Raw genomic sequence first — 24,481 nt, 5'->3', positions numbered from 1 at the left:
GCAGTGGCAGTGGCAGAGGCAGTGGCAGTGGCGTGAACGGCAGGCGGCCTTTGTCCTGCCGTTGCTGCCTGCCACTGATTCCAGTGCTTGGATTCCAAATGACGGCGCATTGAAGTGGTGGACAGGTTGCTCTTCTCAGAGCCCCTAATCAATTTCGAGAGGCAAATTGTGCAGACAACACTATATCTGTCCTCGGCGCATTCCTTGAAAAAACTCCACACCTTCGAGAAACGTGCCCTCGAGGTGGGAGTTTTTCGGGGCTGGGTACGAACTGGAACATCTTGGGAGATTCCGGGTGTGGCCTGGCTTCGCCTAAGCTGCTGACCTCTGCCTCTGCCTCTAGCTACCCTTTTTGGTGCTGCACCTGCCTCAACATCCACACTACTTTCCCCGCTTGACATCCCCCCTGTCCAGGTCGGGTCAGTGTCCTCATCATCCACCACTTCCTCTTCCAACTCCTGTCTCATCTCCTCCTCCCGCACAATGCGCCGGTCAACTGGATGCCCTGACGGCAACTGCGTCACATCATCGTCGATGAGGGTGGGTTGCTGGTCATCCACCACCAAATCGAACGGAGATGGAGGAGACTATAGTGTTTGAGCATCTGGACACAGATGCTCCTCTGTTAGGTTCGTGGAATCGTGACGTGGAGAGGCAGGTTGAGGGACAATGAAAGGAGCGGAGAACAGCTCTGGGGAGCAGGGACAGTTTGGGTTATTGTTCTGTAAAGCTTCGGAATTTTGGGAGGAAGGAAGACAAGACTGTTGGGTAATAGGAGGAGAGGAGGCAGAGTCTGACTGGCTGCTGGACAATGTGCTGTAAGCGTTCTCTGACAGCCATTGCAAGACCTGTTCCTGGTTCTCGGGCCTACTAAGGTTTGTACCCTGCAGTTTAGTTAATGTGGCAAGCAACCCTGGCACTGTGGAGTGGCGCAATGCTTGCTGCCCCACAGGAGTAGGCACGGGACGCCCTGTGGCTTCACTGCTACCTTGCTCCCCAGAACCATTCCCCCGACCTCGCCCACGGCCTCGTCCACGTCCCTTTCCGGGAGCCTTGCGCATTTTGAATTCCTAGTTAGAAATTGGCACTGTATACCAGTAGTAAAAATTGTGGGTGCACGTAACCCCAATATATTCTTTGAATTACCAGTCAGAAACTGGCACTATATGGCAGTAGCAAGAAATGAGGGTATTTGTATTCCCAATATATTCTTTGAATTCCCAGTCAGACAATGGCACTGTATACCAGTAGTAAAAATTGTGGGTGCACGTAACCCCAATATATTCTTTGAATTACCAGTCAGAAACTGGCACTATATGGCAGTAGCAAGAAATGAGGGTATTTGTATTCCCAATATATTCTTTGAATTCCCAGTCAGACAATGGCACTGTATACCAGTAGTAAAAATTGTGGGTGCACGTAACCACAATGTATTCTTTGAATTACCAGTCAGACACTGGCACTATATGGCAGTAGCAAGAAATGAGGGTATTTGTATTCCCAATATATTCTTTGAATTCCCAGTCAGACAATGGCACTGTATACCAGTAGTAAAAATTGTGGGTGCACGTAACCCCAATATATTCTTTGAATTACCAGTCAGAAACTGGCACTATATGGCAGTAGCAAGAAATGAGGGTATTTGTATTCCCAATATATTCTTTGAATTCCCAGTCAGACAATGGCACTGTATACCAGTAGTAAAAATTGTGGGTGCACGTAACCCCAATATATTCTTTGAATTACCAGTCAGACACTGGCACTATATGGCAGTAGCAAGAAATGAGGGTATTTGTATTCCCAATATATTCTTTGAATTCCCAGTCAGACAATGGCACTGTATACCAGTAGTAAAAATTGTGGGTGCACGTAACCACAATATATTCTTTGAATTACCAGTCAGACACTGGCACTATATGGCAGTAGCAAGAAATGAGGGTATTTGTATTCCCAATATATTCTTTGAATTCCCAGTCAGACAATGGCACTGTATACCAGTAGTAAAAATTGTGGGTGCACGTAACCCCAATATATTCTTTGAATTACCAGTCAGAAACTGGCACTATATGGCAGTAGCAAGAAATGAGGGTATTTGTATTCCCAATATATTCTTTGAATTCCCAGTCAGACAATGGCACTGTATACCAGTAGTAAAAATTGTGGGTGCACGTAACCCCAATATATTCTTTGAATTCCCAGTCAGACACTGGCACTATATGGCAGTAGCAAGAAATGAGGGTATTTGTATTCCCAATATATTCTTTGAATTCCCAGTCAGACAATGGCACTGTATACCAGTAGTAAAAATTGTGGGTGCACGTAACCCCAATATATTCTTTGAATTACCAGTCAGAAACTGGCACTATATGGCAGTAGCAAGAAATGAGGGTATTTATAACCCCAATATATTCTTTGAATTCCCAGTCAGACAATGGCACTGTATACCAGTAGTAAAACTTGTGGGTGTATATAGCCCCAATTCTATTGCTAGGGGACTTGCAGGGTATTTCTGGGGTGAAGGTGGGGGGGCACACCGTTGGAACGGGTATCGGGGTATATATCGGGTATACGGGAATACACTGACAGTGTATTCCATTCAGGATCCTGGGAAAGCTGGGTTGCGGCGATTGAGCCCGTCAGTGCCATGTTACACTGACAAGCTTCTCCCTGGAATTTAGCTCTTACAAGAGCTGTTGTGGTTGTCTTCTCCTTCCTATCCTAGCCTGTCCCTGCCTACCCAGAATCTAAGCCCTAGCTAGCTGGACGGAAACCTCCGTCCTCGGTGAATTGCAAGCTCAGAATGACGCGAACCTGGGCGGCGCTGTTCTTTTAAATTAGAGGGCACATGTTTTCGGCAGCCAATGGGTTTTGCCTACTTTTCTCAACGTCACCGGTGTCGTAGTTCCTGTCCCACCTACCCTGCGCTGTTATTGGAGCAAAAAAGGCGCCAGGGAAGGTGGGAGGGGAATCGAGTAATGGCGCACTTTACCACGCGGTGTTCGATTCGATTCGAACATGCCGAACAGCCTAATATCCGATCGAACATGAGTTCGATAGAACACTGTTCGCTCATCTCTATTGCACACATATTACCTACCAAAAAATTTTCACAGACCAAGTACACCCAAGTGCAACAGTCAGGATAAGGCACCCTGCCACACTGCAAGCATTTTTCAGGAACATTGAGGAACATAAAAACAGAACTTTACAGAACTTTAAGGATTTGCTGCCTAGTTCTTGGCGCCTCTTGTGGAGTCCATGCATTGGCGAGTTGGAGCCAGGGAACCTGCACATTATTATTCTGTTATAGATGTATAATAAGTGTGATGTAGATATTAACTAAGAGACAGTGTGTATTCTTTTGTATATGTGACCCTGTAATGTTCTCTGCTCCTTTTAAAATATAATTTCTTTTTCTTCTATAGAATTGATGGTATGAAAAAGGTGCGAACACTGAAATCCAGACTTATCAAATTCAATGAAGTTGTCAGTGCTCTTAAGGATGGCAAGCCAGAGATGAGCAAACAGGTGAAGGACCTGGAGTCGTCCATTGATGCTCTTCTCTCTAAGATAAAGGTGAGCTGATAACATTAGTGAGTCTGTTCTGTTCTTCCTAAGTGTCACATTCTGCATGCTAAAAATGTAATTATGCAAAATAGACTTGCATGAGGAAGGAAATAAATGAGTACTTTTCACACTTCCTGCCTCAGATTCTTTGGCAGGATACGTTCAGTCTGTAATTGTGTAAAAAATTTCTAGTAAAAAGCTTCATCACAGATAATATGCCTACTGTGCTTGGAATGATTCATGTCGGTGAGGGTGTCTGGGAACATTTGACATACTGTGACATTGTTTTCATTGCGGAAAGTAGTTTTTGGTTAATTATACTGAGTACATGTTGTACTAAGAGATTATAATCCTTGGTGATCTTCCAGTGCACTCTCCATTATAGAAGTTTTTGCTCTGACAGGTTTTTTTTTTATGGACGTAAAGAAGAGGTAAATCTAGTTCAGTCTTTTGCTTTTTCACATTTAACATGCTCCCATATCCTGTACATTTCTAAAAGGCCAGTATGAGCCACTCCGTCTTCCGTATCATGCCACCGAGTCTTACAGTAGCTCTTGATGGCCTGTCTGCATTATTTTTGACTTCCCTGGTATTTGGCAAAGGTTGATCATTTGTAATCGAGAGTCCATGATCCGGAAAAGTGTCTAACCCTGCCACAATTCAGCAGCCATGGTCCATGCTAAAGTGTTGTATTGAATTTCTTCCCTTCTACAGTAGCTTCTAACAATTTAAGCATCTAACACTCAAGAGGGTTTTCTGTAAAAGATAGAAAGCATAGATCATCATTAGGCGGTCAGACCCATGATCATAGATAATGAGAAACTGCTTTCTAATCAGTGAATAGAGATTTATCAGTGTTTTTTCTTTTTTTTTTCTTTGTTACGAGATGGATGAGCAAATATGATTTCTCTTCTATGTTCTTGGATTGAGGTAATGCATTGCTAAGATGCATCTAGTGTGCCAGATGAGGATTTATGGAATGTAAGACACAGTCATCCTTTACACAGCTGCAAGTGAGGCTGCTGGCATCTTACTAGAACAGCTGTGCTTGTTTTCTCCATTTCAATGAAACAATGTTAACACCAAGACTGACTGCATACATGCAATTTGACATAATGCAGGATGCTAATTGCTAATCAGCCTAATCCCATTTGTAAGCCATCAGCAGTGTAGAAGGAAGTTTATCGACTTCTGCTTCTCCCTCCACCTGTGCCTGTCTTGTATAATAGGATACAAGTCTTCTTTTTTCTAATCCGCAAGCTCATTTAAAGTTTTGATACGTATGTCATAGAGGCTTCCCACCCAAAATGTAACATTCTCCTTTCAATATTAAATCAGCAACGATAGTCATAACCATTATTTGGTAAATACTTTATTTTTTTTATTTTTTTTTACAAAGAAATATTGACTTTTTTGTGGCAGTGAGATTTTGACAGCTGGAAGTATAGCTATGTTGCTTGTCATTGAATTGTTCTCAGAAAGTGATAAATCAATTTCTGCTTTGTTAGCATGTTCTTCCAAGTGACACATTTACCATCAAATACAGATAAACTAATTCATAAGTGACAAGCAATATGGCTGCATTTTCTAATGGCCTCTGCAAAGGAGTAGATTACGTTATCTTTGTTAATGAAATAAACAAGTGACAATATTGGTTTACTGCGCTAAAGTGTACCTTCTCCTCTGTACCGGTCCTTTTAATCTGGTGGCAGATCAGCAACTGGGATGTGCTGCTGACAATCATTCAGGGTGGGTTCACACTGCTGTTACAGGTGTTTTCCCATCTTCTTGTTTCAACAGTCTGCCCACAGTCTCTTCTTCTCACGTTCTGTACTTCTTCACCCCCCTCCCCCAACCTCTTCACCCAGCCACCCCTTTCCCTGGGTGAACAGGCCTGAGAAGTATCAGAATATTTATGCAGATCAGATAATGTGCACAAGCTTGTAGAGAAGGACTCAGAGTTATCTGTGTGTTTACATAGAGAGATAACAGACTGGGCTTTATCAGCAAACTGCAATTAGTTAAGCTGATTGTCCTACCGAAAAGAGCAGTGAGCAAGTGACTGACGTCACTTGTCCTACAGGTCTGTGGTTATAGCAACAATGTGTAAACAGTTAGAGATGAGCAAACACTGTTTGGATCAGCCGATCCGAACAGCACGCACCCATAGAAATGAATGGAAGCACCTGTGACGCTGACTTTGCCGGCGTCCGGCGTCACAGGTGCTTCCATTCATATCTATGGGTGCGTGCTGTTCGGATCGGCTGATCCGAACAGTGTTCGCTCATCTCTAAAAACAGTGGGAGGAATAAGTTCACATAGCAGTCAAACAAAGCAATCTAAAGCAATATATTTAGGAGAAGTTTCCAATTTACATAAGCTACCAGTATAGATAGGATCCTTGTGATTGGACAACTCCTTTAAGTAATGTCTGTTGTTATGATCTGTCAAAGGATAAGAGCAACAGACGTTAAACGAAAGATGTAGTTAGAGTCCCCTCTGTCTGGTTTTGGTCTTCTTTCCCCCCTATCTAAAAATTCATTTTTTAAAACTTTTCTGAGGGAAGAAAGTTCTCTATGCAGGACTTCTTTTTTTCCTTTACAAAAGTAAACAGGACGGAAAAAAGTGACTGTCGTATTTTTTACAGTATAGTCAGTGTAGGTATCTACCTAACACTAATTATTGGGTACACATCTGAGAATTCATACGTTATGACTTGAGAGATGTGTTGTATCAAAGAAGATAAAAATACTAAGAAATTGCCAGGGTATATTTTTACTTTATTTTTTCTACATCAGACTACCTTTACAAGGCATAAATTTTAAAGCGCTGAATTCTCTTTACTGCAGACTGAAGTTAGTAGCACAGTTTTTCATCCCTTTGCTCACATTTTGAAAGAAATCCATTTGGATGGCTTGCCGACTGGCTTGTGATTTTGGCTGCCCTTGCAGGTGGTCCCCTAGCAGCGCAGGTGTACTTTGATCACATTAACAACATCCAGCATGTGACACACAGTAATGTTATCACTAAGCATTATGGAGCGGTACACGGCTGGGACTCCATAGTTTTTTTTCTTTAATCATATAATAAAACAACAATTTCGCTATACTAGATCATATACACTGGAGAGAAGTTTGGGGAACATGCTGGTGTATGGTGCATTACTGTTTGAGAATGTCCGTAAATCCAATTTGCTTTAGGAGCTAAATTAATAATATAAATCAACAAAAAAAATATATATATATTTCTGTATGCATATATAAATAATAAAAGAAATATTGTCAAGGACCAATATGTTCAGAGACTTCCAGCTTTAATATCCGACTTGTGCATTATCCACATGTTCTATTAGCTGAATTGTTCAGAGTTTCCAGAAGAGCGATCACAGGATATTAAATGGAGCCTGAGCTGGAGATCCCATATGTAACCTACCTATGGAACACTAGGTTGTAATTGTAGTGACTGCAGTGACTTGTTGTTGAGTTGCAGGAAAGCGGAGTACTCTTATTTCCTTGCCATTTATCTTTGCTAGGTTTGGATTGCTCTGACTGCGGATTGGGACGTATTCTCAGTGGATTATCTGTTGAGGAACTGTCAGCAGCTAATCCACTGCCATGTACTGTAGCAGCAAAGTGGATGAGATTTAAACAGCCGTCATTCACTCGCCAAAGAAGAAATCCTGCATCACAAACTGACTCGTATTAGGGGTTTCTAAGCTGCAACGTGTCAATTTACACTGCAGGTTTTCACTATGGCTTTCATCCTTTGCAATACAGAGGGTAACAGTGGGATACCTGCAGCGATTACAAAACCCCTGTTGCTTTTCTATGACTGATAATGGCAATGTACCCCTCGCATAGAAATCTGCCGTGGGCTGAGGTCTCAATCCGAAGAAAAAAACGTTTCCTTTTTTGTCGTTGCAGATTTGTGTTTGTTGTTTTGAGCTAAATCCAAGAGTAACTTCATAAAGGATGGGAAATATAAAGGAAGCATTAGCTAAATATACTCTTGGCTTGGGCTAAAAAAAAACAAAAAACACTTGCACCTCAGGCTAACCTTTGCCCAATAGACCCTGTAAACATCATAGAGAGAATGCGTTCTTGGGATCTCCATCTAATACCATGTTTCCCCGAAAATAAGCCATCCCCTGAAAGTAAGACACGGCTGAGGTTTTGTTGAATTGCCTAATATAAGCCGCCCCCGAAAGTAAGACATCCCCAAAAAACATTGCAGCCTGCTGAACACTGTGCGCGATGTTCTGTATGCACAGGAAAGCCGTCTAATGCCTCTGCTGTGATACCGTACGTTGTATCCACTGTTCCTGCTGCTGTAGGATGAACTGGAAGATGCCAGGTGTGCAGTGCATACACAATCTTAAGCATCGTGTGCTGCGGGGAGTCCTCTCTCCCTTCTCATCCCACAGCAGCAGGAACAGTGGATACAACAGCAGTGGTATCACAACAGAGGCAGCAGCTGGCTTTACTATGCACATGGAACACCACACACAGCATTCAGCCGGCTGCAATGCCCGCAAAATGAAGCTCTCCGGCGCAACCACCGGAAGCCTCGCTAAGCCCCCCCCCCCAACCAATTCTACCACAACGAACAGCAGTACCAGCGCTGCTACGAAAATGGGGAAGGTAAGTAGCATACCTTCCCCTCCCCGCTAAGGTTGTCCATAAGACATCCCCCAAAAATAAGACATGTCTTATCTTTAGGACCAGAATTTAATATAAGACACAATCTTATTTTCGGGGAAAACATGGTAAGTATAGTAGGTGTCTTTTCCATTATGGGTGATTGTATTACATGGTCACCCATTTATTTTTACATTAGTGGCTAGGCCATATCAATATAGAAGATAGACTGGTGGTGATCAACTTTGTCTGTTGGTGAGGCTTGTCCTGGTGGGTAAACTTGGTAATATATTTAGAGACTAAATCCTTCTTACAAGGAAACCTTACTTAGATCTTATCAATAACATATCCAGGATATATGGCAGTTCATGGAATCATCCAACCAGAATTCCAGCAAATCCAGGCAATAAGAATTACTAGTAATATCTATTTGATGACGTGCAAGTTAGACTTTGATCAATATCAGCGGTAGGAAGGAATTTGCAGCACATAGGTTACACTGCTTAGAAATGAAATGTCAAAGATCTCCATCTCTCAGAATCATTTTGTCTTATGGAGCAGTTTTAATTTGCAGGTTTTACTAGATGTACAAGTCTTTAGCATCGTGTAGTTTTCCACAATATGGCTGTTATTAATGTAGCTGTTTTCTGCAATGCGCCACTCTGATACTAATGTCACTTGTCTGCACAGCCAAGATTTGTATTTTTAATTTGCTTTTCATTTTGTTGCGAGGAAAGCAACCCAATATTAAAGGAAAAAAAATGATAGAATGCATTTTCCTCATACTGATTGCTGTCACTGCAGCTACTATGGATTGGTACATGGCCGCAATACAGCATTCTTGTCAGGAACTTAAAAATAGCTTTGTTTTTTCTATTGCAGAAAAAAGACTGCATAACTCTCTTCTTGGTATCCCAAGAATCCTTTACAATGTCATAAAATAGTCAGTATTATTAAAGTCACCGTCCTAATCTTCAATATATATTTTAATTCTACTGCTCCTTGGCTAAAACTCATACTGCAGTCTATTCAGCTTGGGCATTCTGAGCTCATATCTTGCAGTAATCCATGTTTATTCAGTGTTTGTACCCGGCTGATGATTTGTATCTGAGTTTTGTAGTCATTCCACTAGTCTCTACACAGCTAGTGTCTTATAGAAGTATTCCACAACTAATAGGTCTGGAGCCACATGTGACTCTCTGATCCAGTGTATGTCGGTTACTATTATATTACTATTATTAGGTATTATTATTATTATTTGTTGGGTTTGTTCATAATAAAAATCAAATGAAATATATATATATATATATATATATATATATTATGAACCAACAACCAATGATATTGGGAATATGATTGCATTGTATGGTGTTGATCATGCTATTGTTAGTTTACATTGTCCTCGTGACTAAACCAAATGGTTTCTGTTTATTATGCAAATCATTTTGCCTTCCTATACCAAGTTTGGTTTTTGTTCACATATGATATCAATCTGATGTATGTCATGCTGTATCTTATCACCTTTCCATTCTGAATGAGATTTTATTCTTTATTTCTACTTAGACCACAATAATGACCCGTGACCAGATTGAAAGAGAATATGATACTCTTGTGAAGAGCTCAGGCCAGCTCCTTGATGCCTTACAGAAGAAAAAGAAAGAAGAAGAAGAAGCTGAACGCTTGCGTCGTATTCAGGAGGAAATGGAACGGGAGAGGAAAAGACGCGAGGCAGAAGAGGAACTACGAAGAAAAGAAGAAAACGAGAGAAGACTGTGAGTTATTCTGTATGAAGTATTGTTCAAGAAAAGTCAAGCTTCTAAACTATATTCTTAATATAGTGGTGATAACCATTCCCCCCCCCTTCTACATTGTCTTTTCTGAATGTAGAAAAGCTGAGATTGAGGCAAAAAGGAAACAAGATGAAGAAGATCGCAAAAAGAGGGAAGAGGAAGAAAAGAGAATCCAGGTTTGTAGAAGAAAAACATCCATAATAATTGAAGACTTAGTTTCAGTGGACATTCACACGAAGTATTTTGACGTAGAATCCGCACAGAAAAAAGTCTCCCATTGACTTCAATGGGTTCCGTTTTCCGCGCGGAACCCATTGAAATCAATGGGAGACTCTTTTTCCTCATTGTTTTCAATGAGTTCCGTGTGGAAAACGGAACCCATTGAAGTCAATGGGAGGCTTTATTTCCGTGTGAATGCTGACGCGAATTCCGCATCAGAATCAGCGCACGGAAACTTCATATGAATGCCCTCCTTATTGTCTAATTTACCAATCCAATTTTTCCATAAGCTAGTACTTTATAATCATTTTCTTACCTTTAGCTGGCCCCTGTTTACTTGCCATAAACCTGCGCCCTCGGATCAGACTGTCCACTTATAAATGTGGTAGTTGTATGGTTTGGGGGCCTTTTGCCCAACGTGCATGACCAGAGCTGGTGGCTTTCGTTTTTTAAATCCTTTTTCATTATGTAGTTAATACTAACAATAGCAAACTACATCTAATTTATAGGTAGTCATACCATAGTGTCATACTTCACAACTATAAGGGACAAACCTTATGTGCTTATATCGAGTCATGCTATTGACAGGTCAATTCATGTTATCTTTTGTGCTAGGACAGTTGAACATCACGATTTTCCACATTTGTAGATGAATAACATTGGTTCTGGTTTATGGATATCATATTTTATATATGTGTATATGTGCACATCTAATGATATGTGATCACCTAGTCTTGGGATCAGGGCCGGCTCCAGGTTTTTATGGGCCCTTGGGTGACAGAGCCTCAGTGGCCCCCCTTGTGGAGGGGGTGGGAGTCGGGACACTGCGCGCCGCTGCGGGCGGACGAACCGAGTGACCTCATGAAGGAGCTCGGCGTCACCTACGCCATACCTCCCAACTTTTGAAGAGTAGAAAGCGGGGCAAAATGTGTGCAGCAAATTTAGCTCTGCCCACTTTTATGTGGACTCCGCCCATTCTCATTCATTTTTCATGTGCTCCTACATAGTATAATCCTCCTACAGTCACCCGTCAATTATATGCCCCCCCTCATTCTCTCTCCCCGTTTCATATACACCCTTCCTCTGCCCCAGTTTCATGTCCCCCCCTCTATCTGTCCCCAGTTTCATGCCGTTCTCCCCCCTTCATCTGCCCCAGTCTCATGCCGTTCCCCCCCTTCATCTGCCCCAGTCTCATGCCGTTCTCCCCCCCTTCATCTGCCCCAGTGTCATGCCGTTCTCATCCCCCTTCTTCTGCCCCAGTGTCATGCCCCCCCTTCATCTGCCCCAGTGTCATGCTGTTTCCCCCCTTCATCTGCCCCAGTGTCATGCCGTTCTCCCCCCCCTTCATTTGCCCCCAGTTTCATGGGCCCCCTTCATTATGTTCCACCTTAATGTTTAACACAAAACAAACACTTACACTCACCTTCCAACGCTCGCCTGCCGCTCTCTCCACTCTCACTCCACTCACATAGTTGTAGGCCCGATGAGACGTCATCACATCGTGCCTACAAATGCAGAAGATGGACCGCAGCGTTAAAGCAGGAGCTGATCTGTGGCAGCTATTGCTTTAATCGCCGATGTATTCAGCTCACGAACGCCAATGAGCTGAAATCGGGACAGGCAAGTGCTGGGGCGGGCAAGTGCCAGGGGGCCCCCAGAGGCTCTGTGGGCCCTGGCACTTGCTCGACTATGCCGTGTGCTGACCCGGCCTGCTTGGGATACAGATTACATTATTGTATACCATGGCCATACCTATACATCACTGGCACTGTAGTTTTAAGTGCAGAATAAACCTCTGTAATAACTATGGATTCCATTCTAGCTGAGCAAGCCTTGTATCCCAAATTAAGGCGCATAGTACGCGTTCTGCATGTAATATGGTAGGACTATCAGCTGAAGTCAGTCATTGTCATTCAGGGCACCCCCCTGCGTTTTATAACATGCAGGGATTCATTAGTCTTGCTTTGGTAGTTGCCTTCTCTTATTTACTTCCGTCTATCAATGACAAGGATTCATTAGGTATGAAACATCTTTATTTGGTGTGTAGCTTAGACTTGCCACCAGCATTTTCTTGAAGCGTAGTGTTGTTCAAATTAACATTTGTCCAATGAGAGATCTAAGGTCTTTGATAAGAATAATGGTATATGTAAAATGGCTAATCTGCCATCCGTGTCTTAATGTACAAGCTGAAAGTATACACAATAATTTTAGCTGATTTCACTGGTTAATGTGGCTTTAAACTGCAGCCAAGGAACAATATCCTTCACGTTTTCAGTTAATATTCTGTTACCATTCCAAGCAAATATATCTGATTATTATCTGAAGAATTCTATTACAGATATTGAAAGGTAAATTGCAAGCCGGATTTTTCTTATTTATGTTGACGACCGATATGATAATACAATTTAGAAATCCATATTGTAAACCTGAAGCACTCAGAGTAGTCTGCAAGTTTAAAGTGGAATTCCAGTTAAGGTGTAACAAATAGCATAGTGGTCGCAGTACTATCAGAGATAGTTACCTAGTTATTTCCCCGCAGTGGTAGTTATTGTCACCACTGCAACTAAACTACATGGTAGCCTAAGCTGCCTGAAGTTTTTGGTTTGTCACTTGCAGGAATCTCTACGGGCATCCCGCAGCTTTCAGCCTAAAGTGATCGCCAAATTGACATGCTGCAAGATTTAGTCACAGTTTGTGAATATATATATATATATATATATATATATATATATATATATATATATATATATATATATATATACATACATACATACATACATACATACATACATACACACAAATATACATCATAATGTTGGATGGGGAGCTATGTCGAGGTCTCAGGAGCTGAGCTTCTGCCTTATATGGCAGATTCTGACTATATTATACAGCATAAACCCTTTGGTAACAGCCATTAACTGTGCCAGCACCATGGCTGGTGATGTAGAGAGAATTTTATTTTGAAAATACAATTTTTAAATTATTAAAACATAATATAAATTACATACATTTTGGTATCTCTGTGGTCATAGTTACCCACAGAATGAAGGTAGTCTGTCATATTTAACACACTGTGAGTGCTATAAAAACAAAACCTGTGAGTTTACATTATGGGATCAGAACAACAAACTAAATACTGACCGAATGACATATGCGGATGTAGCACCTTCCATTCACTCAAATGTTAAAAATACGGAAGCTTTCTTCCATTTTATTCTTGGGTCTAGCGGTAGGCGACCACATAGGTAGCAGTCGCCTCTGGGCCCGAGATGAGTTTGCCTCATAGTACATAAAATATAACACTGTTCTAAGTGGCACAATGTAGGTAGGAGTCACATTAGAGATTTTTCATTGACGCCTGGTACCATACAGCTACATTCTTGATTTTTATTTCTTTCAATCAAAGCAAAAGTCCTGTGCTTGGTACTTTTAACATCCATATGAAAAATAAGAAAACATGAGAGAAAACTTCTGTCTTGTTTTCAGTTTAGAGTGAATGGTGATGGATGTAAATGGATGGTGCTCTGTCTACACCTGTCATTCTGTCAACATTTAAGTCCATTATTCTGATCCTTTGACTGATCAGAAGAATGTACTGAAAAAGTACTATGAAAACGGCCTAAAAAATTGTGTAACTGTGTGGGTTTTTTAAAATTTTTATTTTCCTGAATTGTAGCCCATCCAGAATATTTGTCCAGCATGTCAGTAGATAGTATGACATAAAATGGTGCCATTAGAAAGTACAATTTGGTCACAGTAAATAAGCCCTAATAAGAAATAAGTTTATAGCTATTAGATGTCGGAGAGGAAAACTATATAAAGAAGTTAGTGTCATTCACAATGCTGCTACTGTATCTGCGAGTTTACATCAGTAGTGCACAGAAATTCCTGTCTACTTGGCCCTGGCCTCACGGCAAAAAACACAGCTAAATTGTTATTCCTATAGTAGCTATTATGGCGTATCCAGTTTAGCACATACAAAGGGGCGCTGTCATTGCACGCCTTACGGAAGAAATAAAGTATGGCTGCTTTCTTACAGACAGTCCATGGGTTGTGTCTGGTATGACATTGTAGCTCAATGAAAGTGATTAGAGGTGTAACACTACACCTAACACATGGACAGGTGTGGTATTGGTTTGGGAAAAAAACAAAAGAAAGCAGACATGGTTTTCTAATCCTATGCAACTATTATATTTCCTCCAAAGCTTACAGTATTTCTTTCATATTTTCAAATTTCATAAATCTTCCCCACTGTCTTTTTGATAGCAAAGTATTTTGAATAGTAATAATAGTGCAATAATATTGCATTTCTGTGTACGAGGATCATTTTGTCCTATTTTGCTCACATATACAGATCCCAAATTCCTGCTGCAGACGATGTCTTGATTAAAACAGCAGTGGTGTTCTTGTATTGGCAAGGATGTAAGCAGTATGGATTGTCTTCATATTGTTCAGAGGATCTCATGCTGAGAGCGCACATTGCATCCATTTTTTCTCAGGGTTTGCAGTATCTTTACAGGACTCACAATAGTTTTATCATTTACCCGTCATGATTATTTTGTTGGTACTACAGTGCAAAATTGTTTAACAGTTTTTTTATTAACTTATATACAGGCAGAAGTTGAGATGCAGCTGGCTAGAGAACGTGAGGAGGAATCTCAACAGCAAGCTGTTCTTGAACAAGAGCGTCGTGATCGTGAGCTTGCTATGAGGATAGCTCAGAGTGAGGCTGAGCTCATCAATGAAGACTTCGGTCCAGACTCTGCACTGCGCAGGTACTCACATTTCTTCCTTTCACAACCTGCTTTCTTTTTTACGAGTCATGCCTTGCCTAAGCAATGTCTTTTTTTTTTTATATATATTTTTTTTATTATTGCAGCTTGTTAAATGAAATGCTCATTAATTATTTACACATGACTCTTTTTTTTTGTATTCGGGATAGGAGAATTCTTAAAACTGCAGTGGTGCAATGGAAAAGAATTTTAAAAATTGACTGGTTATCATACTCCGAGATCTTGTAGTGCTCGTGCTTATATTTCCCCCTTTCTCTCTATTCTTAAAGTGTACCTTCAGTTATAACCACTTTTCATAACTAAATCGTACATGTGAAAATATAAAATTTTGTGATATGTTTTATAAAGGAAATGTGTTTCCCTTCCCTATTTTTAAGCACCCATAGCATCTTTAGGGCTAGTTCACACGGGCACGGAGGGGGCGGATTATGGCGTGTAATCTACGTCACAATCTGCCCCCTCACAATGGTGGTCTGTGGAGACCGCCAGGCCACTTTTTTCTGTGAGTGGCATGTTGCCGCTCACAGAAAAAAGAAGCGGGCTGCCTTTTCTTCAGGCGGATTCCGTGGCTCAACCTCCGCCCAGCCCATTCATTTGAGCCTACTCCGGAGGGGGAAGCCGCATCTGTTGAAAGCCGCGACAGTCGTGGCAGGCTGATTTTGGTCCAATAGTCTTGGTCTTGGTAATGGTCTTCAGGCCTGCACACATAAGTGTATGGAGAGGGGAGGAGGAAGGATGAGTTTTCTGCTGGTACATTCACATTCTGTCCAGTGGCAGAACCTTATCTTGAAAGGACAGCAGTGGCAAAAGAGCGCTCTCTTACAGTTTAGCATAGTTGAGCAGTTTCAGTTTTTTTGTTTCTTTTTGCTTCAGCTGACTACCCCATTCCCATAGACATCGATATAAAAATTAACTTAACCTGATAAATGGAGAAGGAAACACATTTCTTTCATAAAATATTGCTAAGTTGCTATAAAATTGTAGGTACTCTTTAACTTCCCATGGGCAGAACATACTGATTTCCTTACTCTTAAAAATTGTTAATTTACCCAACTGCCCCAGTATGTTTTTGCATCAGGCAACTAGGCCCGATGCCTGTATGGAGCGAGGAGAGGTAAGTAACAGTGCTTATTTTGTTCTCTTATCTCTACCCAGCCTCCGATCATTATACTTGGGGTTCTGAAAAGACCCCCGAGTATAATAGTTCTGCCAGGATTGGTAAGTAAATAGGGCCCGTTACCGCCTGGTGTAACTGCAGCCGGTAACGGCCTGTTAATAAAAAAAAATTTAAAAACCCGCAGGGGTAGCGGCTGTCGCCGGGCCCCTAATGTCCCGGGCCCTGTGGCAGATGCTACCCCTGCTACCCCGGTCGTTACGCCACTGTACTCACATATATACATTTATATACATTCATATACCATATATGTCATATACACTCACCGCCGGCCACTTTATTAGGTACACCATGCTAATAACGGGTTAGACCCCCTTTTGCCTTCAGAACTGCCTCAATTCTTCGTGGCATAGATTCAACAAGGTGCTGGAAGCATTCCTCAGAGATTTTGGTCCATATTGACATGATGGCATCACACAGTTGCCGCAGATTTGTTGGCTGCACATCCATGATGCGAATCTCCCGTTCCACCACATCCCAAAGATGCTCTATTGGATTGAGATCTGGTGACTGTGGAGGCAATTGGAGTACAGTGAACTCATTGTCATGTTCAAGAAACCAGTCTGAGATGATTCCAGCTTTATGACATTGGCGCATTATCCTGCTGAAAGTAGCCATCAGATGTTGGGTACATTGTGGTCATAAAGGGATGGACATGGTCAGCAACAATACTCAGGTAGGCTTTGGCGTTGCAACGATGCTCAATTGGTACCAAGGGGCCCAAAGAGTGCCAAGAAAATATTCCCCACACCATGACACCACCACCACCACCAGCCTGAACCGTTGATACAAGGCAGGATGGATCCATGCTTTCATGTTGTTGACGCCAAATTCTGACCCTACCATCCGAATGTCGAAGCAGAAATCGAGACTCATCAGACCAGGCAACGTTTTTCCAATCTTCAATTGTCCAATTTCGATGAGCTTGTGCAAATTGTAGCCTCAGTTTCCTGTTCTTAGCTGAAAGGAGTGGCACCCGGTGTGGTCTTCTTCTGCTGTAGCCCATCTGCCTCAAAGTTCGACGTACTGTGCGTTCAGAGATGCTCTTCTGGCTACCTTGGTTGTAACGGGTGGCTATTTGAGTCACTGTTGCCTTTCTATCAGCTCGAACCAGTCTGGCCATTCTCCTCTGACCTCTGACATCAACAACGCATTTCCGCCCACAGAACTGCCGCTCACTGGATGTTTTTTCTTTTTCGGACCATTCTCTGTAAACCCTAGAGATGGTTGTGCGTGAAAATCCGAGTAGATCAGCAGTTTCTGAAATACTCAGACCAGCCCTTCTGGCACCAACAACCATGCCACGTTCAAAGGCACTCAGATCACCTTTCTTCCCCATACTGATGCTCGGTTTGAACTGCAGGAGATTGTCTTGACCATGTCTACATGTCTAAATGCACTGAGTTGCCGCCATGTGATTGGCTGATTAGAAATTAAGTGTTAACGAGCAGTTGGACAGGTGTACCTAATAAAGTGGCCGGTGAGTGTATATGCTTATATGAATGTATGAGTACTATATATACTCACATATATACATACACTCACACATACACATTATTATAGTATACTGTATATACATACCTGTATACAAACATACAATACTCATTTAATATACAAGACACATACTTTACACAAATGTATACATATATACATATTAAACATACATATTTTACCAAAAGAATATACTCACATATTCCATCAGTGAGCCATCGCAGCAGACTGCTCCCTGTCTTCCCCACACGATCCGATGTGAGAGACGACTCACTGTGAGGGGGAGGGAGGAAGTCCAGGCAGCAACGGCGAGACTTCATAGGAAAGCAGCCATAGCTCTGCATATAAGTGAATGAATTACAAGCAGCCATTAGCTGATCCTGAAGCTGCACATGGTGTCCTCCAGTATGTACTTTCCGTATATATCGGGAGGACACTACGTACAGCTTCAGCATCAGCTAATGGTGGCCCGTGTATGTTGAGGCAAATGCATTGGTCAGGTCCCGATCGGGCCCTCGACCAGCGCATCTGCTTTGACAAAATGAGGACAGTCCGACCTGGCGCAGTGGTAGCGGCTGTCGTCGGGCCCCTAATGTCCCGGGCCCTGTGGCAGCCGCTACCCCGGTAGTTATGCCACTGTTCCCACCTAAACATTCAGACCACCAACATGTCCGTTTCTTGTAGACACTTATCTGCAAGAACTAAGCATCATGCATGTTAAAATCTAACATTTATCATTCTCTGTCTCTGACATCTGCTGTGGGCAGGTGAGTCGGGATCCTAGCATTAATCTTCAGCAGAAGGCTATCCTCAGCCATCATGTTTTTGATTTGTATATAGATTTGAGTAATGCGTGTCACATCTTTATGACATCTCTAATGGTCCTCCAGATTAAAGCCTAACTCTTTGTATAGGTATGTGATACTGTTCAAAGTGACTTTGTTTAACAATCATTGAAAGTTCCAGTCATTCTGTTTGAAATCATGTCGTTCACATTATACAGAGCCTGGAGCCAGGTTTTGGTGAATATATTAACCTTATAGCATTGTCTACTCTGGATCTCCCAGTATAAAGCAAAGATGATTTAATCTCTGCACTTCTTAACCCCCTGCTGGTCTTGATAAAAGCACGGAAGGTATATGTAAGCTTCTGGGTACCAGAGGGATTCATTTAAGTGGAGTCGAGTTTAACAAGATTCATGTTTTTTTCTCCTGTTAACTTATTTCAACTTTTGACATGATTTATGTGTTCCGACTGCGTTGTTGTCCTTGGAATATATAAATTTGAATGGGATCGGGTAGTGAACTGTGATGAGTGAAACTTATTTGCAGGTCTGTATGTTTGTGTTTGATTAATTTAGTGTGCCACATCTTTCTTTGCTGGGGTGATGGTGCGGTGACTCATGATGGCATACGCACAATGTGACAAATAGATTGTTATCTCTTACTCATTGCAGGTGGGTGAAAGAGCACACCTTGGGATTCATTTGGCCGAGATTCGATAACTAATCTAGTTTTGCTCTTCTGCTGTATAATTTTGGCTTTAATTATTCTGTGTTTTTTTTTTCGTTTTTGTTATCATCTCTCAGTTTTTTAATTAAAGGCTAGAGCTGAGCAAGATCACAAGAGCGGAGCTGTGTGACAGATTGTATTGGCTTTTCCTAAAGCATGCACCACTTTTCTTTCAGGTCTCATAAGTAAAATTTGAACTCTTTATACAAAACCTGACCCCGCTTCTTCCTTGCAGGCATTCTAATATTTATTAAACCAAAAATAGGTGCTGCGTATTGGTGAGAGGTTTAGAGATTTACTGAACAGACAGTAATACATGCATAATCTTCTGAACCAGCCAGTTAAGGCTAGGTTCACACTAATGCTCGGTCTCCGCTCGGGGATTCCATTCCCCATTCCACTTTAAAAATGTAGAGCGAAAAGTCCTGCAAGCAAAACATCTCTCTGTGCATTAGTCCACCATTTTTGGGTGGAAACCCGGTGTACCCCATTGTAGTCTACAGGTTCCATGGGTTTGCAAGGGTAACTGCTTTTTATGTGCATTAGGTTTCCGTTCACGGAGTCCCTGAACGCTACTGTGAACCTAGCATCACATGTATATGGACACTGCCTATAGGGCTTAAGCTTGTTACATAAAGCCATTCAGAAGGATAAACTTATCTGCTAGTAAATCAGCCCCATAGAACTGGTAATCGCAGGAAAAACCATGTACATATTAATGCATTGTGCTTTTGGTGTGCTGATGATGCTACAAGGCGAAAGTCGATTAGCAAACCATTAATATTTATAGTTCTTAATTTGCCAGCACCTCATTAGCAATGTTTCTAAATGAACAGATCTGCTATTCACTATGACTTTGTGAGCGATGTGTATTCTGAGCAGCTTGCTAACTTTCACTGTTGCATCCTGTACTTTCTAATGTGACGTATGTGTTCTATACAGATAGTGGTTTATTAAATGCATTTCATGTGTGAGAGAGCTAATCTCTTCCCAGAGGATAGAAGACCTGAATGAAATACATGTTGGCAGATGCAGCTTTAACTTAAAACAAGGTCACTGGAATTGCAGAGAACAAAAGTCTTGCTTTCTTTACAAGTATCCAGCCATTTCCAAGTATTATTCCACTATAAACTCATTTTCAGCACTTATCCTAATTTGCGACTTGCATATTTTAGGCTAAAACAGTAGCCATTTGTAAAGCAGATATCTGCCCTTCAGAGATAACAGAGCTGTACAAATCCAAAGACGTAAGCCTAAGTACAGTTGTAATTATTTTAACCGTTTCCCTTTGCAGCCATTTTTTAGCATTTACTACTTAATGCTTTTCCTAGGGGATTGCTACATATACATCATATAGATGTAGTGCCAGGGCTTGCAAGCATACTACCTTCTCCAGCAAACGTAGCCTCCTAGTTACCACTGAGTGCACTCCTGTTTCTTCAAGGATTAGTGTGTTCACCTGGAAGCTTTATTCTGCCAATCTCTGCCTGTCTGCGTGTTTAAGGTTCACACTTCACAAGCTTTGTGAAAATAAAAGCCATCTGTATTACTATGTGGGGTTTTTTAGAACATTTTATGTACTTGGCGTTTCTCTTCACATACCCATTCCCGCCACAGCACGCTGTTTTTGGAAAAAAGAGTCAAAGGAAGCCAGTAAATGTTTTTACAGACAAAAAACTGTCTGTTAAAATCTTTAAACAAAAAATACACTTGGACCTGCTACCCATGTGTGTCAGTCTGTACCTGATTCAGTAGCTCTGTTTACTATCCCAGATATTAGGCCTTCTGCTAAGGACTTTTTCTACGTACCTTTCTTGACCTCCTGGTCTTTCGCTGTGTACTTCTTTTGCTAGTTTCAGTCTAGTGTTTGGCTCTCCGTCATTTAGGTCCAGTTAGGGACCCAAAAGACTGAGAGTCTGTTCTCTTAAAAAGAGGTTACCCAAAGATTATAGTCTATGGAGTCCGGCAGTTTTATACTGAAAGCAGCAGAGAGTAAAGTCCTCCTTGCAGTCCTCCTATGGAGACTCCAAAGCAGATGTGAACATAGCCTTATTTAGTACATATGTCTGCAACCTGCCCGAGCCTCCCTCCAGGCCTTCTGCTATGGGCTGATTTAGTATGTACTTCTGCTACCTGTTCTGGCCTTCTTCACTTCTGTTTTGGTACAACCCGTCCTGGCCTCCAGACCTTGATTCCTTTATTTTTAAATTCTGACTTCTTTTTTGACTTCTTCATAGCTGACTGAGAGCACATCAAGTCATAGCTATAGGAGGTGCAGTAGTAGCAGTCAGTTGCTACTAGACTTTGGGTGAAGAGGAAGAGAAAGGCCCTCTACTGCTCAGTAAAACATCGGTATTATACATAGCATATGCTAAGTGGGGAGCCCCTTTACAGATTTTGTATTAGGGTCCAGGAGTTTCATGGTATTCCTCCTCTGGCAGCCATGGTCAGTAACAAGCAGTAGCAGAAGCACCTTTAATTCATTAAAAACCTAGTCATTGGTTTTCTATGAAAGTAAATGTGCAACAAACTATTCATCTGAAACCAATACATTTATATTATATTATTAAAAATGTAATTTTGTTTAAGTCAGCGTTAGTAACTTTTTTTTTTTTCTGACTCTGACTCCACCCACAATTGGCTCAACATCAACCCTGTCTGGGCTCCCTGCAAGTCTCAGTCTCTTCTCTCTGTATGTCTCTATGCCAGATGTAGTACCATTGTTACCAGTCCTGGCCGCCTGTTTTTTTAATCAGTGTATTTGCGCACTCTGTTTGCCTGATTCTTTGGTGCAGTGCACTATAGTCCCTGGCCTGCCTGACTAGCTGTCACCAACATCAGCACCACTCCAAGGGGTAGTGACCTACAGGTCTTTGCAGCAAAGTCTGGATCCCATACGGGGAATAAATGATGATCTGTTACTATGAAGCCAAAACTCTATTGAAGCCTTCCAGGCTGGTCTTCAGCAAGCTTCTATTGTATGCTGCTCAATAGAAGCCTTTATAACACATCGCAATGCATTAGGATTTCAGTTTATTGTATTAGTGACCTTGAGAAAATAGCGCAAATGGTTTCTTTTCCAAATCCCACCCCTGATTCAGGTTTTTTTTTTGCTGCTTTACAGTACATCATGTGGAATATTAAATAGTTCCATTATAAAGTAAAATCTGTCCAAAAGCAAGACCACACAAAGCTCTAAGGACAGAAAATTAAAAGTTACGGCGCAGAGTAAAAAATGGAAAATGGCTGCGATTGGACAGGTTTAAAAGGATTCTGGACAAAATGATTGTGAACAGCTCTGATGATCTTTGTAAGGCTGGTCACTCCTGGAGTTATATAGCCATGTGTCAGCCTTTGCGTTATGGTTGCAACATTTTTCCCAAATATCTGACGTTCATATTCCATTTATATCACTAGAAAAATGCCTTTTATTTTTGCAGCATAAAACCAGAGTTCACAGTTCCCTGTACAACAGATGCCAAGTAAGAGATGTTCCGTTTGCACATGAATTTTTTAATGATCCGAGACCTGCATGTGTGATTTAAGCATATAATGGAAATTCAAAAGAAGTAAAAAAAAAAAAAAATCAATTCAAATGAATAGACATAGAATTCAGAAGTCCTGTTCACATAAAAGCCTTTGCGGGGGGTTCTGAAAATGATTATTACAGAAAGTGTTTCTTAATTATTGCTAATTTTAATTTTCGTTAATCATTTTATCCTGTAAAAGACTTGAAAAGATTAAAGTGAACCGGAAAATATAATCCTTTGCCGAGTTCCAGCAGAGATCATTATATATTGAATCAAAGCAAAGACGGCACATGAAGAGATTTATCAAATCTGGGATTGCCAAAATATGGCCAATGTGACATCAAAACTAATGCAGCTTGTCTTATGCTTTCAGGGCTGGTGCAGGAAAGGCCAACATGACAATGTATGTTCTTCATTTGACCTCTCTGTATTACTTATGGCCCAATCTTGTCTGTACAATGTATATACACTGCACATTGATTAAATCTACTGTGGGTTATTGTAGACAGTTTAGCATTAGCATCACATACATATTTAACTGTAGGCATTTTAATCTGCTAGATTTTATGACCAAATTCTATAATATGTAAATGAACACTAGAGGAATAGAAAAAAACCATGGCTTCCTTTACACAGACATTTTATTGTACATTTACTTTGTTAAATGCAAAATTAAAGGGGCTCTATCACTGGATTTTCGCTATTTTAGATAAACATATGCCTGAATAGCCTTTACAAAGGCTATTTAAGTCCTGCTAATTGTTTGTTAAAAGACCCCCCCCCCCCATTTTAATGAATTGCCTTTTAACTGTATATATAAAAGAGTGCTCCGTGCACTGTGGGCATTCCCGTGCACCCCTCATGTCATACTCTGTTCACGCCCTCCTCTCTTGGTTCTCCTACAGCTTTCGATTCACAGCCTCCAACTGTCTCTTCCCTGCTAGTGGCACAGGACCTGTGATGATGTCATTACTGCTCTGTGATTGGCTTTTCCCTGTGATGACATCACTACAAGGTCCTTCGTCATCTTCTAAGTAATGATCTATACAGAATGGGGCTGCAGCTCCCTGGGTCTATCATATCAAAGATCTACTGTGCACATGGAGATCTATGATAGACACAGGGAGCTGCAGCCGCTGCTCTGTATAGATCATTACTTAGAAGATGACGAAGGACCTTGTAGTGATGTCATCACAGCAGTAGTGACATCATCACAGCTCCTGTGCCACTAGCAGGGAAGAGGGGATATTGTCACTCCTTGGGGAGAGACCACCATATAGGTGTGTGAAGACTTATTAAGCCTTTAGCACTCCACTTCGCAAAGGACATTCCAGTGAGCACCCTCTATTGATTTGCAATACTGAGGCAGCAGCTGACTTCCTAATTACATTATGGAAGACAGATTTGCATATTCTTCCCATAGCAGGGAAGAGACAGTTAGAGGCTGTGAATCGAAAACAGGAGGAGGGACTTACATACAAGAACCAAGAGAGGAGGGTGTGAACAGAGTATGATGTGAGGGGTGCACGGGAACGCCCACGGAGTACAGAGGGCTAATTTACATATATGTTTAAAAGGTAATTCATTAAAATGGGGGGGGGGGAGTGTCTTTTAACAAACGATTAGCAGGACTTGAATAGCCTTTTTAAAGGCTATTCAGGCATATGTTTATCTAAAATAGCGAAAATCCAGTGATAGAGCCCCTTTAAGTAACTTTCAATGAGTTTGCTGCTGTAGGCCTTGTAGAATTCCTTCACCTTATGTGCTAT

At 41.4% G+C, this 24,481-nt stretch overlaps 1 protein-coding gene across 4 annotated transcripts in view; it reads left to right on the top strand.

Annotated features, from left to right (window-relative positions):
- The window catches only part of MYO6 (myosin VI), a 227,019-nt gene that overhangs the window by 163,169 nt on the left and 39,369 nt on the right, over window positions 1-24,481 (top strand). For 2 of the 4 annotated variants that reach the window (XM_075268292.1, XM_075268291.1), the window contains exons 25-30: window positions 3,426-3,576; window positions 9,768-9,976; window positions 10,092-10,170; window positions 14,828-14,988; window positions 22,623-22,664; window positions 23,086-23,115. In XM_075268292.1, coding sequence (XP_075124393.1) covers window positions 3,426-3,576; window positions 9,768-9,976; window positions 10,092-10,170; window positions 14,828-14,988; window positions 22,623-22,664; window positions 23,086-23,115 — 672 coding nt within the window. The remainder of the gene's footprint in view (window positions 1-3,425; window positions 3,577-9,767; window positions 9,977-10,091; window positions 10,171-14,827; window positions 14,989-22,622; window positions 22,665-23,085; window positions 23,116-24,481) is intronic. The other 2 variants (XM_075268294.1, XM_075268293.1) reach the window with 1 other exon arrangement.

The sequence above is a fragment of the Leptodactylus fuscus genome, chromosome 3 (genome assembly GCF_031893055.1).
Source record: "Leptodactylus fuscus isolate aLepFus1 chromosome 3, aLepFus1.hap2, whole genome shotgun sequence".
Lineage (NCBI taxonomy): Eukaryota > Metazoa > Chordata > Amphibia > Anura > Leptodactylidae > Leptodactylus > Leptodactylus fuscus.
The sequence above is the reverse complement of the archived record's forward strand: the minus strand, read 5'-3'. Positions and strand labels throughout refer to the sequence as shown.